Source organism: Gouania willdenowi, chromosome 18, assembly GCF_900634775.1.
Source record: "Gouania willdenowi chromosome 18, fGouWil2.1, whole genome shotgun sequence".
Lineage (NCBI taxonomy): Eukaryota > Metazoa > Chordata > Actinopteri > Blenniiformes > Gobiesocidae > Gouania > Gouania willdenowi.
The window spans coordinates 7668213-7691286 of record NC_041061.1 but is presented as its reverse complement, the minus strand read 5'-3'; the positions used below and the strand labels follow the sequence as shown (position 1 = coordinate 7691286).

The window sequence follows — 23074 nt, the reverse complement described above, 5'->3', positions numbered from 1 at the left end:
AAAAATTTACAGAAAAGTAATTGAAATTTGATGAAGTGGCAGAAATGAGATTAATGTAGCAAAAATGCATTAAAAGGAGCAAAAATATGGCAAAAAAAAAAAGTTATGAAAAAGGTATATATATATATATATATATATATATATATATATATATATATATATATATATATATATATATATATATATATAAACAGAAATAGGTTAAGAGTTGCAAATTAGTGGTTAAAAACAGACAAATGAAGTGGTAAAAAGTGTTTCATTTACAGTAGGTGGCATATAATGGGCATGACAAATCATGGTTAAAATGGCAAAACAAAAAAAACCCCAAAAAAAGCACGAAATATGGGGAAAGAATTACTGAAAAGTAACTGAAATTTGATGGAGAAGTGGCAGAAATGAGATTAATGTAGCAAAAATGCATCAAAAGGAGCAAAAATATGGCAAGAAAAAGCTATGAAAAAGGTAATTATGTGCAAAAATAGGCTCAAGTTGTTAATATCTATATTATTAGTTTATTAAAGGCATCTGGTGACCCCAAGTTTGAGAACCCCTGCACTTGCAAACCAAAACTGAGTTCATGTAATAGTAGAAATGATATCGGTGCAGAGGCCCCACCTCTGCTGTGCTGTGATTGGCTGATTTGGTCACATGCTTTACCGGAAAAGCCAGAGAAGTGAAAGTTTGAGAGACAGTCAGAGGAGAACCAGACAGAGAGAGGCTGACTATGGAGAAGGTTTACCAACCCAACGAACGGCGCTTTGTGGTGGTGGACGGAGGACCAGATGACCTAGACTGTAAGTAGCTCAGTGCGGGTCACCAACTTGGCCCTCAGGAGCTCTAGTCACCAATGAGCTCCATCTAAAATCTGATTTATTTTCCAGGATTCAAACTCACAAAGATAAATACAGATAGATGTAGTTGGTAGTTCACTGGTGAAAAATGAATGTGTTAAGTGGACTAAAATGTAGCATATTTTTGTGTACTTGAAGCCTCACTAATTATTAATATACTTTAAGTATGTCTATGATTAGTTAACTTAAAGCATGCTATTTTGGAACAACTAATTTTATACTAAATATAATTTAATTGTAAGTAAATTGTAAAAAAAAGTTCAACTGGAGATATATTTAGTGTATTTTTTACATGCTAAAGTGGAACAACTTAAAGTGTATTCAGTATGTTTTAAGTAAATGACTTTAAATGTACTAATTTATGCTAAACTAGTAAAATAATAAATGGGTTGAAGTGCATGTTCATAGTAATACTATTGGACACTTTCCAAATTAATTTTATAAATAATTAATGTACAAGAAAACCACTCAAATATAACTTAAAATACAAACGTTAAGACCTAATACCACAGTATTAATATTAAAATGTGTACTTCTGAAATATTCTCAGTGTATGATAAAACGAGTATGTTAATAAATAAGTAAAAACAAATTTAAAATAAGTATTTTTTAGTAAAATATATATATATTTTTATAGTGTGATAGAGTTGTTTTGAAGTGTTTAAAGTGTTTCCGTGGAATTGTGATGTTAGTATACTTTTTATAATTTTACAAAAGGTACAATTTGTGGATATTCATTTTTAATATACTAGTGAAAATTTGAATATTCTTAAAATACAGGTAAATTTAAATACTGCTGATAAAGTTTTAGTATTAAATTAACCATATTTAAATGTTTATTTACACTGAAATATTCTGACAAATGTTAGACATTTTTTGCACTATTATCCTGTGTTAGAAAGTTATCATTTTCCTACTTTACTAGTTACCATGAAATGTAATCAAAATGAAACAATTACACCAAACTTGCCATATTTTAACCTCTTTAAATCACTTTCTCACCTTATTTTTGCTCCTTTTAATGCATTTTGCTACATTATTCTCATTTCTGACACTTCACCATCAAATTGAATTGCCTTTTCTGCCCATTTTTCCCACTTTCAAGACATTTAATCTCAAACTGTTCAAATGACTCAATTTTCCTGAAATTATTTCTCATAATTTCCTGAAATTAAATTAAAAAAAATAGTCAAAATCAATTAACTTTAAAAGAAAAAATCCTGCAATCCTGCAGGGACCGATATGTGGTACTTATTGCTTGGATGTTGATGTTACATACTTTATATATAATTTATATATAATACGCTGTACATAAGTGCAAACTTGGAGAAATTATTGTTGAAATTGCTTGTTTTCCACATCTAAGATCAAACTACTTTATATTTGGTCCCTGAATTAAAATAAGTTTTACACCCCTGAGGACAGCTAGACCAATAGTAATGAATCTTCTGCTTTATATTTTAGTCGACTATAGCTGTGACTAAAATCTTAATGTGATTTAGTTGACTGAAACTAAACTAAAATGCGCCTTATTTTTAGTCAAAATCTAGTCGTCAAGACTATTTCAGTTATAATCAAAAGAAAATGACTAAAACTAAGTTGCATTTTAGTCCAAAGACCACGACTAAAATGACACTGGTGTGGGTCTCTGTTCTCAGACACGTACGAATGCTACAGCTCCAGGAGAGCGAGACTGTCGTGTGGACACCACGCGACTCCATCCTCTCTCACCGATTGGTGCAGCAGACAGTTAAAGGAGGTAAGAATAAGATTATAGAAACGCATCCAACATAAGGGCTGCGGGCCGAACCTGGGCCGCCAAATATGAAAATACTTGTCAATTGATTCCAAACATAAAAGTTTGGTTTTCCTGATCCTTGGGACAAAAACTAAATTATTTAAGGCACAAAACATCTAAAAGTTAATTATTGTGTCCTGGACACTGACACAGGTTATGGTTCCAGTGAAAGCTTAGTGTTTACAAGGCATATAAGTAACATTAGCATTAAAATAGTTCATGGTGTTCTTTTCAACAGAAACAAGCTCAATTTTTAGTTTTAATCTGTTGACGAAAGCCTAGGTAATTTAAAAATAAACATTTACATTAAATAATTCTTTCTGATCAGCTCATTTACCTTCATGTCCTTTTCTTTTAACGCCAAATGTATATAAGGAATAAAGATGAAAAGAAAAATTAAACCATTTTTATCCCTATTCCAACTTTTTGTTTTTATCCACTTTAAGTCCGACTTTTTATCAGATTTTAAGTGCTGTAATTTATATTATTAGTCCATTAAAATACCATTTTCATTTTGTGGCTATAGTTTTTTTTTTTAATCACTGCTGTCAATGCGTTTTCAATTTTTCTATTTTTGTCCTGAAGGGTAAAAGTACATTCTCCTGTGGCACCTGCGGTGGCGCGTTGCCGTACGATGAAGTCCGTATAAAGGCTCTTCTGACCCCTGAAGAAAAGGAGCACTTTGAAAAGACCTTGGCCTTTAACGCCACCAAGAGTAATCCTGATACCAAAATTGTAAGTGGCTGCTTCAGCTGACACTTGGGGCCTGTACTACGAAGCTGGATATCAACACGTTAACTTCAGCCAGGTGATTTCAGCTGGGCAACGTGCGCATTCACGTGAAGCGGGCTGAGATTGCAGCGTCAGACCAACCACAATCACGGAAAAACTGTGTACAGCAACTTACGTCACAATAGAGGAATACTTCTTTAAAAATATGAAGAATTAAAGGCAGGGTAGGTGATTTTTGAAAGTTAGCATGATTTTGAATGTAGCTACCCCAACAGCTCCGCCTTTACCCCCCTCGCCCCTCCCCTCTGTACTCAGTCTCACTCACATGCATGCGCACAGCTGCTGCAGAAGAGGAGCTCAGCTCATTGTATGTATTGTCGAAACGTTGTCTCATTCAGCAGTAAGTAAACAATAAACTTTACCATCATACATGTTAAAAAATCTTACTAAAAACTCTGTTTTATCTCCGTCAGCGGTGACGCGCTTTCAGTGTGAGCTCGTGCACGCGAGGGATCGAGAACGAGCACAGAGACGTGATTGGTTAAAAAAAAAAAAAAAAAAAAAGGGTTCGTTTTTTTCCATTGGTCAAAGTTATTACAAATTTACAGCTGCTACAGATGACAGATTTTCTTTGTTCCTTTTTCAAAGCAGATAAGATCCTAATTTCTGTCAGGACATGAAGACAATTTCAACCAAAAATTTGATTAAAAGATTAAAAGTAATCTGGAGAAAATAACCTACCCTAACTGGAAGCTGCGGACACGCATGCGTAAAAGCGTGAGAATATACAGTATTGCACCAAAATGAAAATTCTTGGCCTAAACCGATAATGAATGAACCAAGGCCTAAAACCGAAAGAAATGATTGTGCCAATTATTATACTCATAACATTGCAAAGGAATTTGAATTTCACTAAAATCAAAACAATGCAATTGTATAAATTAATAGTAAAGCTTCAAAAAAATAAATCAATTCAAAAGCGGTTTGCTCGCGTCTTTACAACAAGTGTTTCACCCAAAAACCAAAAACTTACTTTTTGGCTGCTTTCGGTGGCCAAAATTTTGGTGCATCTCTATTATTAATCCATGGGATTATAAACGGACAACGCTCTGATCAGTTTCACTTTATTACAGCACAGACATGTTTCTATTTAGGTAGTCCTCCTCAAATTATCACACACACACTGGGATGAGAGCACATTGTTTCACTGTAATATGTTCTGTATGTATGAATGTATGGAGAGTGTCCGACACGGGCTTCCTCAGTTGACTGTAAATCAGTCTATGTCGTGCTCAAGACCACATTATCCAAGACCAAGACTTTCCCAAAACCGGAAAGCACAGAGACCAAGACTTTTGGGAATCAAGACCAAGACCATAAAACCAGGATTCTTTCAAATATATTCTCAGTTAAATTCAACTAATAATGTTCTTAGGAAAAAAGAAAAAAACCAACAAATCTACATGATAATTCATCAGCTACAGTGGGGAGAAAAAAAAACTCATTTCCCAACACCACATTTGAAAAACCAAAAAAATAAAGTAACGCATGAATCAAAGATATTTGTCGTTTTACCAAGTTCTCCACATTATCACATTAGTAAAGTTGAAGAATAGCAGAAATCAGTGCTATTATTGACAAAAAATCCCGAGTTCTTGCACTCCGAGACCAGACCAAGACCTTTAAAATCAAAACTGGTTTGGAGTACTACGACACTAAGTCCATCAGATGTATATCTATATATTTCCTAAAGGACGTCATCAGTAAATGAAAGGAATGCATTTATCTATAAATAATCTCTTTCCTAAGGACAGCTGTCAAACCTGCAGACCAACCAGGATCTACTAACAATTCTCGCTCAGATCCTAGCTAGAACAAAACCTACTCCAGGTTAGTCGTTCAGCCTAAGATACCACGGTGATTTGGCTCAGAAAGAAGTTAGCCAGCGTCGTAGTACACCACACACTGAATAAATTCCTGAAGTTAGCATGATAACAGGAAATCCAGCTTCATAGTACAGATCCTTAAAGTTACATATTGCTCTGTACAATAATACAAAACAACTGTTTTCTATCAACCAGTGTCCTGGATGCAACACGTCCGTGGCCCGGAGAGAACTGTCCAACCTGAGCGTCAACTGCAGAGTGTGCACCAAGAGAACCGGCCGGGTCTTTGAGTTCTGCTGGCAGTGTTTGAAAGAGTGGAAGGGAAGCCGGCCGCGAGCGGACCGCTGCGACAACGCAGGCTGCTGCAACGAGGCGCTGAAAACGCTGCAAACCTGCTCGGTGGTCAAGTTCGAGAACGTTAAGGACATCAGCAACTGCCCGTCAATCCGCGCCTGCCCCACGTGCGGTGCTCTCCTAGAGCACAGCGGGAAGAAGTGCAAGAACATCACCTGTGCACGATGCAACGTCGAGTTCTGCTTCGTGTGTCTTCAACTCACCAGTATATGCCTACCAACAAGCAACTACCACAGTCCATGTGCCATCCCAGTGGCCCCAAAACAGACCTCCATACCTCAATGGAATAATACCGATACTAGTACCTTGAGGGGTTTCGATAAGGCACTAAATGGCTGTCATCGGTATCAGCAAGTACCAGCTATTAACACACCGATGCCTAACGAAGAAGAATCCACTAAAAGTATTTGCGTTACCATGTAACTTGACGGTTCTTCCCTCCTCACAGAGGGGTCCAGGGCCACACCGCTCCCTCCATGAACAGTGTGTAGCAGAACAGTTTCTGATTTTCTCCTGTACCTGCTGCTAATCTGGACTGTGTTGAACAAATTGTTCCTTATTGTATTGTTGATATTAAGCACCAGGTGAGCACAGTGTCATGTTTAAGTACCTGCTGTATCACATAGGGAATCTTTGGGTGTCTCACGATTCGATTCCGATTCTTAAGGTCACGATTCGATTCAAAATCAATTCTCGTCTTAACCAATTCTTGATTCAAACGATTCTAAAATTGATACAAATCAAAGTCTTAAGGCAAATTATGACAACAAAACTACAGTTTGTATAAGATAATTTTAAATAAACTCATTCAAATGATGTAATCACACAAAGGCTAAATTAAGACAAGCTAACATTTATTCATGCAAAACAAATAAAGACTGTTTTATTCCACTTACTTACAAAATGAGATTCTTTAAAATGTGTGTTATTCATTCCATCATTATGCTCAAAATGTAGTAGTTGGACAAAGGGGATACTTGGATTCAGAAATAAGAGAAAGGGGTACTTGAGCCAAAAAAGTTTGAAAACCACTGATGTAGAACATCATAAATAAAAAACACTGGGGTGCGGAAAATTTCAAGCTGCATTTTGGATTCATTTCTGGCAAAATATAGCTTTCAAAACTTGTATGTTACAGAAATGAGAAATGTATATTTTTTTAGATTGGTACATTTCTTTTCTTTTTTTTTTTATTTGTAAAGCAAAACACTCAACAATTGGAAATTATTTTTAATCAACAAAGATTTATTACACGTGTTACTCTTTTTTACATCGTATCGTGAGTATTTCGTATCGTGAGCCCTATATCTTTTTATATTGTATCGTGAGTTAACCATTTTGTTACACCCCTAATATATGTAAATACAACTTAAAATTACAGCAGTCTCTATCCTAATACAGTGTGTTGTTGTTATGACATCAATGTGATAATGGTATGAGTGTATGAGTGAAATTATTTACCTTTGTCTATAAATGTATATGTTGACATCTCTGTTTGGATATTTACTCAATCGTTACAAAATGTAAGGAAACATTTTTCTTTTCTTTTTTCTCATGAATCCAAAATAGTCTCAAAATGATTGTTTATGATTTTCATCACTGAATGCTAACATAATGTGCAATATAAATAAAGAATATTATGATTGCATTGTTCACAAGGCACAAACTTAAATTAAATAAGTCTGCTACATGCATGCTTTTCTGGATTTGTATTATTTTGTAAACAAATGTGTTTTTTGTGCAAAACAGTTGAAATAAACAGACCAACTGATGAATTTAGTTTGAGCAGTTGATTAGTTGGTTCAGAAGATGCTATCTGTAGCACCGTTTCTAGCCCCGCCCACATCCTCTACCAACGAGAATGGTTGGAATAAAAAGTGAAACAAATCTAGAAGTCAACTAAAAAATGTGTGAGCAAGAGAGCAGCAATGTGGATAAACAGCATAGTCCTCTATGGGCTGCAACATTAGGAGTTGTAAAAAAAACCCTGAAATACAATCAAAGTGGTAGAAACGCTGACTCATGTCCTTCTAAAGCAGGCAGAGGCAACTGGTGGCACAGGGCCCACACGTGGCCCTCGGCCTAAATTTGTGCCACGGCCCCCAAAAATTGCATTTCAAGCAGTTATAAGGAATATAAAGCCCAATATAATACACAATAACTCAATTGCACAAAGTAAACAAAAACACACCAACAAATTAAAAAAAAATACACAACATGACAACAAAGACAGAACAACCACATAAAATAGAATGATTATGAAAACACATTATGGAATAGCTCCAAAGACACACAAACGATCAACAATGGCAACAAAAACATTGTACATCCAACCTTCAAACACATACTCATTTGGCCATCATTAACTCTGCTTAAGCTCCTCCCACTATATGAATACATACTTCCAACGGGCACTGTACTAGTCCTTATTTGAGTCAAAAATAAAATGGGTTAAATGTGGCCAAAAATGGTGGAAAAGGTGGTGCAATGGGATTTTCTTTTCTATATATATACATATATATACATACATATATACATACATACATATATATATACATACATACATACACATATATATATATATATATATATATATATATATATATATATATATATATATACATATATATATATAAAGAAATAGGTTAAAAGTTGCAAATTAGTGGTTAAAAACAGACAAATTAAGTGGTAAAAAGTGTTCAAAGTGTCAAAAGTAGGAAAATTTCATTTACAGTGTGTGGCATATAATGGGCATGACAAATCATAATTAAATTGGCAAAAAAAAAAGCATGAAATATGGAGAAAAGAGGTTTAAAGAGAATCATGGCTCATATGTGACAAAAGATGAAAAAGTGGTTTTGAAAGTGGGGAAAAAATTTACAGAAAAGTAATTGAAATTTGATGAAGTGGCAGAAATGAGATTAATGTAGCAAAAATGCATTAAAAGGAGCAAAAATATGGCAAGAAAAAGTTATGAAAAAAGGTAAATATATATATATTATTATTATTATTATTAGTTTATTAAAGGCATCTGGTGACCCCAAGTTTGAGAACCCCTGCACTTGCAAACCAAAACTGAGTTCATGTAATAGTAGAAATGATATCAGTGCAGAGGCCCCGCCTCTGCTGTGCTGTGATTGGCTGATTTGGTCACATGCTTTACCGGAAAAACCATAGAAGTGAAAGTTACAGAGTCAGTCAAAGGAGAACCAGACAGAGAGAGGCTGACTATGGAGAAGGTTTACCAACCCAACGAACGGCGCTTTGTGGTGGTGGACGGAGGACCAGATGACCTGGACTGTAAGTAGCTCAGTGCGGGTCACCAACATGGTGCCCGCGGGCCCCAGGTAGCCCGCACGGATCATGTGAGGGGCCCTCAGGAGCTCTAGTCACCAATGAGCTCCATCTAAAATCTGATTTATTTTCCAGGATTCAAACTCACAAAGATAAATACAGATAGATGTAGTTGGTAGTTCCCTGGTGAAAAATGAATGTGTTAAGTGGACTAAAATGTAGCATATTTTTGTGTACTTGAAGCTTCACTAATTATTAATATACTTTAAGTATTAATCATAGTATGCTATGATTAGTTAACTTAAAGCATGCTATTTTGGAACAACTAATTTTATACTAAATATAATTTAATTGTAAGTAAATTGTAAAAAAAAGTTCAACTGGAGATATATTTAGTGTATTTTTTACATGCTAAAGTGGAACAACTTCAAGTGTATTCAGTATGTTTTAAATAAATGACTTTAAATGTACTAATTTATGCTAAACTAGTAAAATAATAAATGGGTTGAAGTGCATGTTCATAGTAATACTATTGGACACTTTCCAAATTAATTTTATAAATAATTAATGTACAAGAAAACCACTCAAATATAACGTTCAGACCTAATACCAGAGTATTAATATTAAAATGTGTACTTCTGAAATATATTCTCAGTGTATGATAAAACGAGTATGTTAATAAATACGTAAAAACAAATTTAAAATAAGTATTTTTTAGTAATATATATATATTTTTATAGTGTGATAGAGTTGTTTTTAAGTGTGTTTAAAGTGTTTCGTGGATGTTCATTTTTAATATACTAGTGAAAATTTGAATATTCTTAAAATACAGGTAAATTTAAATACTGCTGATAAAGTTTTAGTATTAAATTAACCATATTTAAATGTTTATTTACACTGAAATATTCTGACAAATGTTTTGTAATATGAGATATAGTTGTTACATTTTAGAAATGTTAGACATTTTTTGCACTATTATCCTGTGTTAGAAAGTTATCATTTTCCTACTTTACTAGTTACTATGAAATGTAATGAAAATGAAACAATTACACCAAACTTGTCATATTTTAACCTCTTTAAATCACTTTCTCACCTTATTTTTGCTCCTTTTAATGCATTTTGCTACATTATTCTCATTTCTGACACTTCACCATCAAATTGAATTGCCTTTTCTGCCCATTTTTTCCACTTTCAAGACATTTAATCTCAAACTGTTCAAATGACTCAATTTTCCTGAAATTATTTCTCATAATTTCCCAAAATTAAATTAAAAAAAATATTCAAAATCAATTAACTTTAAAAGAAAAAATCCTGCAATCCTGCAGGGACCAATATCTGGTACTTATTGCTTGGATGTTGATGTTACATACTTTATATATAACTTATATATAATACGCTGTACATAAGTGCAAACTTGGAGAAATTATTGTTGAAATTGCTTGTTTTCCACATCTAAGATCAAACTACTTTATATTTGGTCCCTGAACTAAAATAAGTTTTACACCCCTGAGGACAGCTAGACCAATAGTAATGAATCTTCTGCTTTATATTTTAGTCGACTATAGCTGTGACAGATTTAGTCGACTAAAATCTTAATGTAATTTAGTTGACTGAAACTAAACTAAAATGCGCCTTATTTTTAGTCAAAATCTAGTCGTCAAGACTATTTCAGTTATAGTCAAAAGACAATGACTAAAACTAAGTTGCATTTTAGTCCAAAGACCACGACTAAATGACACTGGTGTGGGTCTCTGTTCTCAGACACGTACGAATGCTACAGCTCCAGGAGAGCGAGACTGTCGTGTGGACACCACGCGACTCCATCCTCTCTCACCGATTGGTGCAGCAGACAGTTAAAGGAGGTAAGAATAAGATTATAGAAACGTATCCAACATAAGGGCCGCGGGCCGAACCTGGGCCGCCAAATATGTAAATACTTGTCAATTGATTCCAAACATAAAAGTTTGGTTTTCCTGATCCTTGGGACAAAAACTATATTATTTAAGGCACAAAACAGCTAAAAGTTAATTATTGTGTCCTGGACACTGACACAGGTTATGGTTCCAGTGAAAGCTTAGTGTTTACAAGGCATATAAGTTGTAACATTAGCATTAAAATAGTTCATGGTGTTCTTTTCAACAGAAACAAGCTCAATTTTTAGTTTTAATCTGTTGACGAAAGCCAAGGTAATTTAAAAATAAACATTTACATTAAATAATTCTTTCTGATCAGCTCATTTACCTTCATGTCCTTTTCTTTTAACGCCAAATGTATATAAGGAATAAAGATAAAAAGAAAAATTAAACCATTTTTATCCCTATTCCAACTTTTTGTTTTTATCCACTTTAAGTCCGACTTTTCATCAGATTTTAAGTGCTGTAATGTATATTATTAGTCCATTAAAATACCATTTTCATATTTGTGGCTATAGTTTTTTTTAATCACTGCTGTCAATGTGTTTTCAATTTTTCTAATTTTGTCCTGAAGGGTAAAAGTACATTCTCCTGTGGCACCTGCGGTGGCGCGTTGCCGTACGATGAAGTCCGTATAAAGGCTCTTCTGACACCTGAAGAAAAGGAGCACTTTGAAAAGACCTTGGCCTTTAACGCCACCAAGAGTAATCCTGATGCCAAAATTGTAAGTGGCTGCTTCAGCTGACACTTGGGGCCTGTACTACGAAGCTGGATATCAACACATTAACTTCAGCCAGTGATTTCAGCCGGGCGACGTGCGCATTCACGTGAAGCGGGCTGAGATTGCAGCGTCAGACCAACCACAATCACGGAAAAACTGTGTACAGCAACTTACGTCACAATAGAGGAATACTTCTTTAAAAATATGAAGAATTAAAGGCAGGGTAGGTGATTTTTGAAAGTTAGCATGATTTTGAATGTAGCTACCCCGACAGCTCCGCCTTTACCCCCCTCGCCCCTCCCCTCTGTACTCAGTCTCACTCACATGCATGCGCACAGCTGCTGCAGAAGAGGAGCTCAGCTCATTGTATGTATTGTCGAAACGTTGTCTCATTCAGCAGTAAGTAAACAATAAACTTTACCATCATACATGTTAAAAAATCTTACTAAAAACTCTGTTTTAACTCCGTCAGCGGTGACGCGCTTTCAGTGTGAGCTCGTGCACGCGAGGGATCGAGAACAAGCACAGAGACGTGATTGGTTAAAAAAAAAAAAAAAAAAAAGGGTTCGTTTTTTTCCATTGGTCAAAGTTATTACTGATTTACAGCTGCTACAGATGACAGATTTTCTTTGTTCCTTTTTCAAAGCAGATAAGATCCTAATTTCTGTCAGGACATGAAGACAATTTCAACCAAAAATTTGATTAAAAGATTAAAAGTAATCTGGAGAAAATAACCTACCCTAACTGGAAGCTGCGGACACGCATGCGTAAAAGCGTGAGAATATACAGTATTGCACCAAAATGAAAATTCTTGGCCTAAACCGATAATGAATGAACCAAGGCCTAAAACCGAAAGAAATGATTTTGCCAATTATTATACTCATAACATTGCAAATGTGTATGAATTTCACTAAAATCAAAACAATGCAATTGTATAAATTAATAGTAAAGCTTCAAAAAATAAATCAATTCAAAAGCGGTTTGCTCGCGTCTTTACAACAAGTGTTTCACCCAAAAACCAAAAACGTACTTTTTGGCTGCTTTTGGTGGCCAAAATTTCGGTGCATCTCTATTATTAATCCATGGGATTATAAACGGACAACGCTCTGATCAGTTTCACTTTATTACAGCACAGACATGTTTCTATTTAGGTAGTCCTCCTCAATTTATCACACACACAATGGGATGAGAGAACATTGTTTCACTGTAATATGTTCTGTATGTATGAATGTATGGAGAGTGTCCGACACAGGCTTCCTCAGTTGACTGTAAATCAGTCTATGTCGTGCTCAAGACCACATTATCCGAGACCAAGACTTTCCCGAAACCGGAAAGCACAGAGACCAAGACTTTTGGGAATCAAGACCAAGACCATAAAACCAGGATTCTTTCAAATATATTCTCAGTTAAATTCAACTAATAATGTTCTTAGGAAAAAAGAAAAAAACCAACAAATCTACATGATAATTCATCAGCTACAGTGGGGAGAAAAAAAAAACTCATTTTCCAACACCACATTTGAAAAACCAAAAAAATAAAGTAACGCATGAATCAAAGATATTTGTCGTTTTACCAAGTTCTCCACATTATCACATTAGTAAAGTTGAAGAATAGCAGAAATCAGTGCTATTATTGACAAAAAATCCTGAGTTCTTGCACTCCAAGACCAGACCAAGACCTTTAAAATCAAGACTGGTTTGGAGTATTACGACACTAAGTCCATCAGATGTATATCTATATATTTCCTAAAGGACGTCATCAGTAAATGAAAGGATTGCATTTATCTATAAATAATCTCTTTCCTAAGGACAGCTGTCAAACCTGCAGACCAACCACTGATTGGTCAAAAGGCGGGACTTTAGTACTCGCTCAGATCCTAGCTAGAACAAAACCTACTCCAGGTTAGTCGTTCAGCCTAAGATACCATGGTGATTTGGCTCAGAAAGAAGTTAGCCAGCGTCGTAGTACACCACACACTGAATAAATTCCTGAAGTTAGCATGATAACAGGAAATCCAGCTTCATAGTACAGATCCTTAAAGTTACATATTGCTCTGTACAATAATACAAAACAACTATTTTCTATCAACCAGTGTCCTGGATGCAACACGTCCGTGGCCCGGAGACAACTGTCCAACCTGAGCGTCAACTGCAGTGTGTGCACCAAGAGAACCGGCCGGGTCTTTGAGTTCTGCTGGCAGTGTTTGAAAGAGTGGAAGGGAAGCCGGCCGCGAGCGGACCGCTGCGACAACGCAGGCTGCTGCAACGAGGCGCTGAAATTGCTGCAAACCTGCTCGGTGGTCAAGTTCGAGAACGTTAAGGACATCAGCAACTGCCCGTCAATCCGCGCCTGCCCCACGTGCGGTGCTCTCCTAGAGCACAGCGGGAAGAAGTGCAAGAACATCACCTGTGCACGATGCAACGTCGAGTTCTGCTTCGTGTGTCTTCAACTCACCAGTATATGCCTACCAACAAGCAACTTCCACAGTCCATGTGCCATCCCAGTGGCCCCAAAACAGACCTCCATACCTCAATGGAATAATACCGATACTGCAACATTAGGAGTTGTAAAAAAAACCCTGAAATACAATCAAAGTGGTAGAAACGCTGACTCATGTCCTTCTAAAGCAGGCAGAGGCAACTGGTGGCACGGGGCCCACACGTGGCCCTCGGCCTAATTTTGTGCCACGGCCCCCAAAAATTGCATTTCAAGCAGTTATAAGGAATATAAAGCCCAATATAATACACAATAACTCAATTGCACAAAGTAAACAAAAACACACAAACACATTAAAAAAAATACACAACATGACAACAAAGACAGAACAACCACATAAAACAGAATGATTATGAAAACACAACACATTATGAAATAGCTCCAAAGACACACAAACTATCAACAATGGCAACAAAAACATTGTACATCCAACCTTCAAACACATACTCATTTGGCCATCATTAACTCTACTTAAGCTCCTCCCACTATATGAATACATACTTCCAATGGGCACTGTACTGTTTTGTCATGTTGTTGATGTAATGATGATTTTACTGATGATTTTAATTGATTTTACTGATGATTTTAAATGTTCTTATTGATTTTAAACAATTGAATGTTAAATCATGTAAAGCACATTGAGTTGCCTTGAGTATGAAATGCGCTATACAAATAAATTTGCCTTGCCTTGCCTTACTAATCCTTATTTGAGTCAGAAATAAAATGGGTTAAATGTGGCCAAAAATGGTGGAAAAGGTGGTGAAATGGGATTTTCTTTTTATTTATATATATATATATATATATATATATATATATATATATTAACAGAAATAGGTTAAAAGTTGCAAATTAGTGGTTAAAAACAGACAAATTAAGAGGTAAAAAGTGTTCAAAGTGTCATAAAAGTAAGAAAATTTCATTTACAGTGTGTGGCATATAATAAGCATGACAAATCATAATTAAATTGGCAAAAAAAAAGCATGAAATATGGAGAAAAGAGGTTTAAAGAGAATCATGGATCATATGTGACATAAGATGAAAAAGTGGTTTTGAAAGTGGGGAAAAAATTTACAGAAAAGTAATTGAAATTTGATGAAGTGGCAGAAATGAGATTAATGTAGCAAAAATGCATTAAAAGGAACAAAAATATGGCAAAAAAAAGTTATGAAAAAAGGTAAATATATATATATATATATATATATTATTAGTTTATTAAAGGCATCTGGTGACCCCAAGTTTGAGAACCACTGCACTTGCAAACCAAAACTGAGTTCATGTAATAGTAGAAATGATATCAGTGCAGAGGCCCCGCCTCTGCTGTGCTGTGATTGGCTGATTTGGTCACATGCTTTAGTGGAAAAACCATAGAAGTGAAAGTTTGAGAGTCAGTCAGAGGAGAACCAGACAGAGAGAGGCTGACTATGGAGAAGGTTTACCAACCCAACGAACGGCGCTTTGTGGTGGTGGACGGAGGACCAGATGACCTGGACTGTAAGTAGCTCAGTGCGGGTCACCAACATGGTGCCCGCGGGCCCCAGGTAGCCCGCACGGATCATGTGAGGGGCCCTCAGGAGCTCTAGTCACCAATGAGCTCCATCTAAAATCTGATTTATTTTCCAGGATTCAAACTCACAAAGATAAATACAGATAGATGTAGTTGGTAGTTCCCTGGTGAAAAATGAATGTGTTAAGTGGACTAAAATGTAGCATATTTTTGTGTACTTGAAGCCTCACTAATTATTAATATACTTTAAGTATGTCTATGATTAGTTAACTTAAAGCATGCTATTTTGGAACAACTAATTTTATGCCAAATATAATTTAATTGTAAGTAAATTGTAAAAAAAAGTTCAACTGGAGATATATTTAGTGTATTTTTTACATGCTAAAGTGGAACAACTTCAAGTGTATTCAGTATGTTTTAAATAAATGACTTTAAATGTACTAATTTATGCTAAACTAGTAAAATAATAAATGGGTTGAAGTGCATGTTCATAGTAATACTATTGGACACTTTCCAAATTAATTTTATAAATAAATAATGTACAAGAAAACCACTCAAATATAACGTTCAGACCTAATACCAGAGTATTAATATTAAAATGTGTACTTCTGAAATATATTCTCAGTGTATGATAAAACGAGTATGTTAATAAATACGTAAAAACAAATTTAAAATAAGTATTTTTTAGTAAAATATATATATTTTTATAGTGTGATAGAGTTGTTTTTAAGTGTGTTTAAAGTGTTTCGTGGAATTGTGATGTTAGTATACTTTTTATATTTTTACAAAATGTACAATTTGTGGATGTTCATTTTTAATATACTAGTGAAAATTTGAATATTCTTAAAATACAGGTAAATTTAAATACTGCTGATAAAGTTTTAGTATTAAATTAACCATATTTAAATGTTTATTTACACTGAAATATTCTGACAAATGTTTTGTAATATGAGATATAGTTGTTACATTTTAGAAATGTTAGACATTTTTTGCACTATTATCCTGTGTTAGAAAGTTATCATTTTCCTACTTTACTAGTTACTATGAAATTTAATGAAAATGAAACAATTACACCAAACTTGTCATATTTTAACCTCTTTAAATCACTTTCTCACCATATTTTTGCTCCTTTTAATGCATTTTGCTACATTATTCTCATTTCTGACACTTCACCATCAAATTGAATTGCCTTTTCTGCACATTTTTCCCACTTTCAAGACATTTAATCTCCAACTGTTTAAATGACTAAATTTTCCTAAAATTATTTCTCATAATTTCCTGAAATTAAATTAAAAAAAATAGTCAAAATCAATTAACTTTAAAAGAGAAAATCCTGCAATCCTGCAGGGACCAATATCTGGTACTTATTGCTTGGATGTTGATGTTATATATAAATTATAAATAAAGTATGTAATATGCTGTACATAAGTGCAAACTTGGAGAAATTATTGTTGAAATTGCTTGTTTTCCACATCTAAGATCAAACTACTTTATATTTGGTCCCTGAACTAAAATAAGTTTTACACCCCTGAGGACAGCTAGACCAATATTAATGAATCTTCTGCTTTATATTGTAGTCGACTATAGCTGTGACTAAAATCTTAATGTAATTTAGTTGACTGAAACTAAACTAAAATGCACCTTATTTTTAGTCAAAATCTAGTCAAGACTATTTCAGTTATAGTCAAAAGACAATGACTAAAACTAAGTTGCATTTTAGTCCAAAGACCACGACTAAATGACACTGGTGTGGGTCTCTGTTCTCAGACACGTACGAATGCTACAGCTCCAGGAGAGCGAGACTGTCGTGTGGACACCACGCGACTCCATCCTCTCTCACCGATTGGTGCAGCAGACAGTTAAAGGAGGTAAGAATAGGATTATAGAAACGTATCCAACAAAAGGTCCGCGGGCCGAACCTGGGCCGCCAAATATGAAAATACTTGTCAATTGATTCCAAACATAAAAGTTTGGTTTTCCTGATCCTTGGGACAAAAACTAAATTATTTAAGGCACAAAACATCTAAAAGTTAATTATTGTGTCCTGGACACTGACACAGGTTATGGTTCCAGTGAAAGCTTAGTGTTTACAAGGCATATAAGTTGTAACATTAGCATTAAAATAGTTCATGGTGTTCTTTTCAACAGAAACAAGCTCAATTTTTAGTTTTAATCTGTTGACGAAAGCCAAGGTAATTTAAAAATAAACATTTACATTAAATAATTCTTTCTGATCAGCTCATTTACCTTTATGTCCTTTTCTTTTAACGCCAAATGTATATAAGGAATAAAGATAAAAAGAAAAATTAAACCATTTTTATCCCTATTCCAACTTTTTGTTTTTATCCACTTTTAGTCCGACTTTTCATCAGATTTTAAGTGCTGTAATGTATATTATTAGTCCATTAAAATACCATTTTCATATTTGTGGCTATAGTTTTTTTTTAATTGCTGCTGTCAATGTGTTTTCAATTTTTCTAATTTTGTCCTGAAGGGTAAAAGTACATTCTCTTGTGGCACCTGCGGTGGCGCGTTGCCGTACGATGAAGTCCGTATAAAGGCTCTTCTGACCCCTGAAGAAAAGGAGCACTTTGAAAAGACCTTGGCCTTTAACGCCACCAAGAGTAATCCTGATACCAAAATTGTAAGTGGCTGCTTCAGCTGACACTTGGGGCCTGTACTACGAAGCTGGATATCAACACGTTAACTTCAGCCAGGTGATTTCAGCCGGGCGACGTGCGCATTCACGTGAAGCGGGCTGAGATTGCAGCGTCAGACCAACCACAATCACTGAAAAACTGTGTAGAGCAACTTACGTCACAATTGAGGAATACTTCTTTAAAAATATGAAGAATTAAAGGCAGGGTAGGTGATTTTTGAAAGCCAGCATGATTTTGAATGTAGCCTCCCTTCTGTACTCAGTCTCACTCACATGCATGCGCACAGCTGCTGCAGAAGAGGAGCTCAGCTCATTGTTTGTATTGTGTAGAAACGTGTTGTCTCATGTCTCATTCAGCAGTAAGTAAACAAACTTTACCATCTTATGTGTTAAAAAGCCGGTGACACGCTTTCTGTGTGAACGAGCAGGGAGACGTGATTGGTTAAAAAAAAAAAAAAGAAAAAAAGAGAGGTTTTTTTTCCATTGGTCAAAGTTACAAATTTACAGCTGCTACAGATGACAGATTTTCTTTGTTCCTTTTTCAGAGCACATAAGATCCTAATTTCTGTCAGGACATAAAGACAATTTCAACCAAAAACTTAAAAAGTATATCTAGAGAAAATCACCTACCCTAGCTGGAAGCTGCCGACACTGTTAGTGTTTGAATCAGCAACCTTCTGATTACAGCGTCCTTAACCACTAAGTTACCACTCCCCAAAAGCGTGAGAAACCGAAAATGAATGAACCAAGGCCTAAAACCGAAATAAATTATTTTGTCAATTATTATACTCATTGCACTGCAAATGTGTATGAATTTCACTAAAATTAAAACAATGCAATTGTATAAGATAATAATGCTTCAAAAAATAAATCAATTCAAAAGCGGTTTGCTCGCGTCTTTACAACAAGTGTTTCACCCAAAAACCAAAAATGCACTTTTTGGCTGGTTTCGGTGCCCGAAATTTCGCTGCATCACTAATGTTAATCCATGGGATTATAAACGGACAGCACTCTGATCAGTTTCACTTTATTACAGCACAGACATGTTTCTATTTAGGTAGTCCTCAGTTTATCTCACACAGACACTGGGATGAGAGCACATTGTTTCACTGTAGTATGTTCTGTATGTATGAATGTATGAAAGAATAAATTCATCCGTCCACATATAGAGAGTGCCCGAGACAGGCTTCCTCATTTGACTGTAGATCAGTCCATGTCGTGCTCAAGACCACATTATCCGAGACCAAGACTTTCTCGAAACCGGAAAGGTCAGAGACCAAGACAAGACCAAGACTTTCAGGAATTAAGACCAAGACCAAAACCATAAAATCAGGATTCTTTAAAATATATTTTAAAGAGGAGGAGGCAAAGCTCCATAGGTGAGAAAAACACATGCATTCAATTCAACTAATAATATTCTTAGGAAAAAAAAAACAACAAATCTACATGACAATTCATCAGCTACAGTGGGGAGAAGAAACTCCTTATTTCTCTACACCACATTTGAAGAAAAAAAAAAAAAAAAAAAAAAAAAATACATGAACCAAAGATTTGTCATTTTTACCAAGTTCACCACATTATCACATTAGTAAAGTTGAAGAATAGCAGAAATCAGTGCTATTCTTGACAAAAAAAAAAATCTCAAGTTCTTGCACTCCTAGACCAGACCAAGACCTTTAAAATCAAGACTGGTTTGGAGTACTACAACACTAAGTCCATCAGATGTACAGTATATCTATATATTTCCTAAAGGATGTCATCAGTAAATCAAAGGATTGCATTTATCTATAAATAATCTTTCTTTCCTAAGGACAGCTGTCAAACCTGCAGACCAATCAGGATCTACTAACAATGGGCAGGTCATTTTCCAAGAGAACTGATTGGTCAGGAGGCGGGACTTTAGTACTCGCTCAGATCATAGCCAGAACAAAACCTACTCCAGGTTAGTCGTTCAGCCTAAAATACCACGGTGATTTGGCTCGGAAAGAAGTTAGCCAGCGTCGTAGTACACCACACACTGAATAAATTCCCCAAGTTAGAGTGCTAGCAGGAAATCCAGCTTCATAGTACAGATCCTTAAAGTTACATATTACTCTGTACAATAATACAAAACAACTATTTTCTATCAACCAGTGTCCTGGATGCAACACATCCGTGGCCCGGAGACAACTGTCCAACCTGAGCATCAACTGCAGAGTGTGCACCAAGAGAACCGGCCGGGTCTTTGAGTTCTGCTGGCAGTGTTTGAAAGAGTGGAAGGGAAGCCGGCCGCGAGCGGACCGCTGCGACAATGCAGGCTGCTGCAACGAGGCGCTGAAAACACTGCAAACCTGCTCGGTGGTCGAGTTCGAGAACGTTAAGGACATCAGAAACTGCCCGTCAATCCGCGCCTGCCCCACGTGCGGTGCTCTCCTAGAGCACAGCGGGAAGAAGTGCAAGAACATCACCTGTGCACGATGCAACGTCGAGTTCTGCTTCGTGTGCCTTCAACTCACCAGTAAATGCAAAACAACTAGCAACTACTACAAACCATGTTTAATCCCAATGGCCCCAAGACAGACCTCCATACCTCAATGGAATAAGGATTTGTAATAATCATGGATTGTAAAGTCACATTTAGACATGATACAATCGAAATATGTTGAATACAAAGACATTCTTATAACAAAACAAACTGTAAAGAACTCAAAACAAATGTTGTCCAATTCATCTCTTGCTTTCCCATGTTTATGTGAATACACAACAAGACTGATTACACATTTATCTTTTGCTTCAAAGGCATGAATATTAAACAATGGATACTTTTTTTCTCCCGTACGTTACATTTTTGTAAACTTGTGTCAGACTTAGCACCATACTAGCATGTTCAATGAATACAACTTTTGAGAAAAAGTATTTTTAAGGTGTTTGGTTTATCTTTTAATTATTGAATGTGCATAAATAAAACACAAGATTATTTGTAACTTCCCACTCCTGTCTGATGTTTTTTCCTCTTCCTGCAAAGTCAGTGGGCCCATACTCCCATAATACAGCTTCTCTAAAGGAATGTCAGTTGGCCTCAGTTTAATCTCCAAGGCCAGAGCACGTCCAAACCCACCCCAGACATCACATACACACACACACACACATCATACATACACACTCACTCACACACCCACATCTAACTTTCACCCCGACATCGGAGGTGTCACCTCCGGCAGACTGATCTTCCCCCCCGGTCTCTTCTTTGTTGTCTGCGGAAGGGGGGAGGTGGGACAGGGGGGTATAAATGTGTGTGAAAGGAACATTTGGGCCCTTCTTCTTCGCGTCTCTCCTCTGGCCAGAGGAGACCACTTCTTTGTCTATCCCGCTTTGTACCATTTTATTTAGTTTAGATTGAATCATTTTTTATTACTTCATCATCTCTCCTGTCTGGTCTTCATCATTTATCGCCACAGAGTGTGTTTTCAAGTCAAAGACGAGGTAACCGCAAATTTCACCGGAACAATAGTTTTACCTTTTCGTTCAGAAATTTGGCCCAAATGCAAATGTGGTTGAATAGCACTGACCGAAGGAAGAGATTAAACCAGTTTTGTTTATGTGCATACAAAGACTGATTACACATTTAGCTTCAAAGCCATGACTATTAAACATCAAAGGAAACTTTTTTTGCCATGGGTTTTATGGTTGTTAACTTTGTGTTAGATTTCAATGAGTAAAACTCATCAGAAAAAGTATTTTTAATGGGTTTGACTGACAATTGGCAGTCGAAACATGTCAGGAGATCAAAGTAAATTTCCTGGAAAAAAAAGTTGAGTAAATGAAACCTTAATATATTAATTTAATTTATTTAATTTTTCAAAATAAACTTGCTGGAATTACAAGTGTTAAACAGTAGGTTGTGACTCCTGAGCTCATTTTCTGGTAAAGTGTGAAGATAAAAGGCTTTTTAAATGCAGATAAGAGTGAAGAAATGGGCCAGGGCAAAGTCTGGAAGAGCAACAGTTCAAACTCAGAACACGTGTTCTTCTCCTCTAGCCGCCATCTTCTTTCCACTCAGTGATGCAAAATGGCTTCTTTTCCTTTAATCAGCTTGCAAATGTTTCTGTTTCATTTCACAGTTTACTGATGCAACATTAGCCTATAAGCAAGAAAGGCATTCTAGAGATTTTCAAAGTAGATTCAAACTTCATAGCTGCTTTATTGGCAGTAAAATTGATTAAAAAAAATCTCAACTGTAGACACTGATACATTTGTTTTTTATATAACAGAATATGTTGTATAGTACAATGAACAAATAGTGGTTTGATACAAAGAATTTAAATCATGTTTTATGACTAGAGCACCCTCTCGTGGCCAGATTGGGAATAAATCTGGCAAATTTTGTGTTTGCAAGTTTACATTTATTTATTTTTGCCTATAAAAAATATTATGATTGTAAGGAGAATAATGATTAATGTACAGAAGAGGATATCGACTTCAATCGCTAAGTTTTGACTATTAGAATAATTTTCTTCATCAAAATTGGCCTGAATCCTCTTCCGTATAAATGGTTACAACAAAAATGATCATATTAATACTAATATAATGGCAATGATGGAAATAGAACATTATTTTAACAATAATGGTAATAATAAAACACTAATAATAATGATAGTGATATGATAATGGTAATATAACAGCAATAATATCTATATTCTTAAATATCATCATGATCATTTCTTTTATATTATCAGTATCATGATAGTGTTATGTGTTTTTTAAAGCCAATATAAAAACTTGAATCACAAAAAATTAATATAGACGATATTAATGAAAGTAATATGATGTTAATAATGATAGTAATAATATTGATATTACTGAAAAGCAGGAAAACTTTTTAAAAGT

The 23074-nt window shown here is 35.4% G+C and overlaps 3 protein-coding genes across 4 annotated transcripts; all 3 read left to right on the top strand.

The window, feature by feature from the left end:
- The first annotated feature begins 658 nt into the window (after nucleotides 1–658).
- On the top strand, nucleotides 659–6504 carry LOC114480599 (E3 ubiquitin-protein ligase RNF19B-like). Of its 2 annotated transcripts, XM_028474876.1 has the most exons (4): nucleotides 659–794; nucleotides 2510–2610; nucleotides 3235–3384; nucleotides 5463–6504. In XM_028474876.1, the coding sequence occupies exons 1-4, from the start codon at nucleotides 725–727 to the stop codon at nucleotides 6042–6044; spliced, it is 903 nt and encodes a 300-aa protein (XP_028330677.1). In that variant the 5' UTR covers nucleotides 659–724; the 3' UTR covers nucleotides 6045–6504. The 2 variants fall into 2 exon arrangements, with proteins under 2 accessions (XP_028330677.1, XP_028330679.1); XM_028474878.1 differs by lacking the exon at nucleotides 3235–3384.
- A 2302-nt stretch (nucleotides 6505–8806) lies between these two features.
- LOC114480657 (E3 ubiquitin-protein ligase RNF19B-like) lies at nucleotides 8807–14525 on the top strand. Its single transcript, XM_028475004.1, has 4 exons — nucleotides 8807–8921; nucleotides 10677–10777; nucleotides 11403–11552; nucleotides 13642–14525. The coding sequence occupies exons 1-4, from the start codon at nucleotides 8852–8854 to the stop codon at nucleotides 14224–14226; spliced, it is 906 nt and encodes a 301-aa protein (XP_028330805.1). The 5' UTR covers nucleotides 8807–8851; the 3' UTR covers nucleotides 14227–14525.
- Nucleotides 14526–15296: 771 nt separating this feature from the next.
- LOC114480598 (E3 ubiquitin-protein ligase RNF19B-like) lies at nucleotides 15297–21055 on the top strand. Its single transcript, XM_028474875.1, has 4 exons — nucleotides 15297–15536; nucleotides 17317–17417; nucleotides 18044–18193; nucleotides 20342–21055. The coding sequence occupies exons 1-4, from the start codon at nucleotides 15467–15469 to the stop codon at nucleotides 20798–20800; spliced, it is 780 nt and encodes a 259-aa protein (XP_028330676.1). The 5' UTR covers nucleotides 15297–15466; the 3' UTR covers nucleotides 20801–21055.
- Nucleotides 21056–23074: the final 2019 nt, after the last annotated feature.

Excerpts from the sequence above, each read along its gene's own strand:
- LOC114480599 (XM_028474876.1), top strand. The coding sequence starts at position 725 with ATGGAGAAGGTTTACCAACCCAACGAACGGCGCTTTGTGGTGGTGGAC. Across the intron at positions 2,611-3,234 it reads GCAGCAGACAGTTAAAGGAG|GGTAAAAGTACATTCTCCTG; the intron begins GTAAGAATAAGA and ends TTTGTCCTGAAG. Across the intron at positions 3,385-5,462 it reads GTAATCCTGATACCAAAATT|TGTCCTGGATGCAACACGTC; the intron begins GTAAGTGGCTGC and ends TCTATCAACCAG.
- LOC114480598 (XM_028474875.1), top strand. The coding sequence starts at position 15,467 with ATGGAGAAGGTTTACCAACCCAACGAACGGCGCTTTGTGGTGGTGGAC. Across the intron at positions 15,537-17,316 it reads AGGACCAGATGACCTGGACT|ACACGTACGAATGCTACAGC; the intron begins GTAAGTAGCTCA and ends CTCTGTTCTCAG. Across the intron at positions 18,194-20,341 it reads GTAATCCTGATACCAAAATT|TGTCCTGGATGCAACACATC; the intron begins GTAAGTGGCTGC and ends TCTATCAACCAG.
- LOC114480657 (XM_028475004.1), top strand. The coding sequence starts at position 8,852 with ATGGAGAAGGTTTACCAACCCAACGAACGGCGCTTTGTGGTGGTGGAC. Across the intron at positions 8,922-10,676 it reads AGGACCAGATGACCTGGACT|ACACGTACGAATGCTACAGC; the intron begins GTAAGTAGCTCA and ends CTCTGTTCTCAG. Across the intron at positions 11,553-13,641 it reads GTAATCCTGATGCCAAAATT|TGTCCTGGATGCAACACGTC; the intron begins GTAAGTGGCTGC and ends TCTATCAACCAG.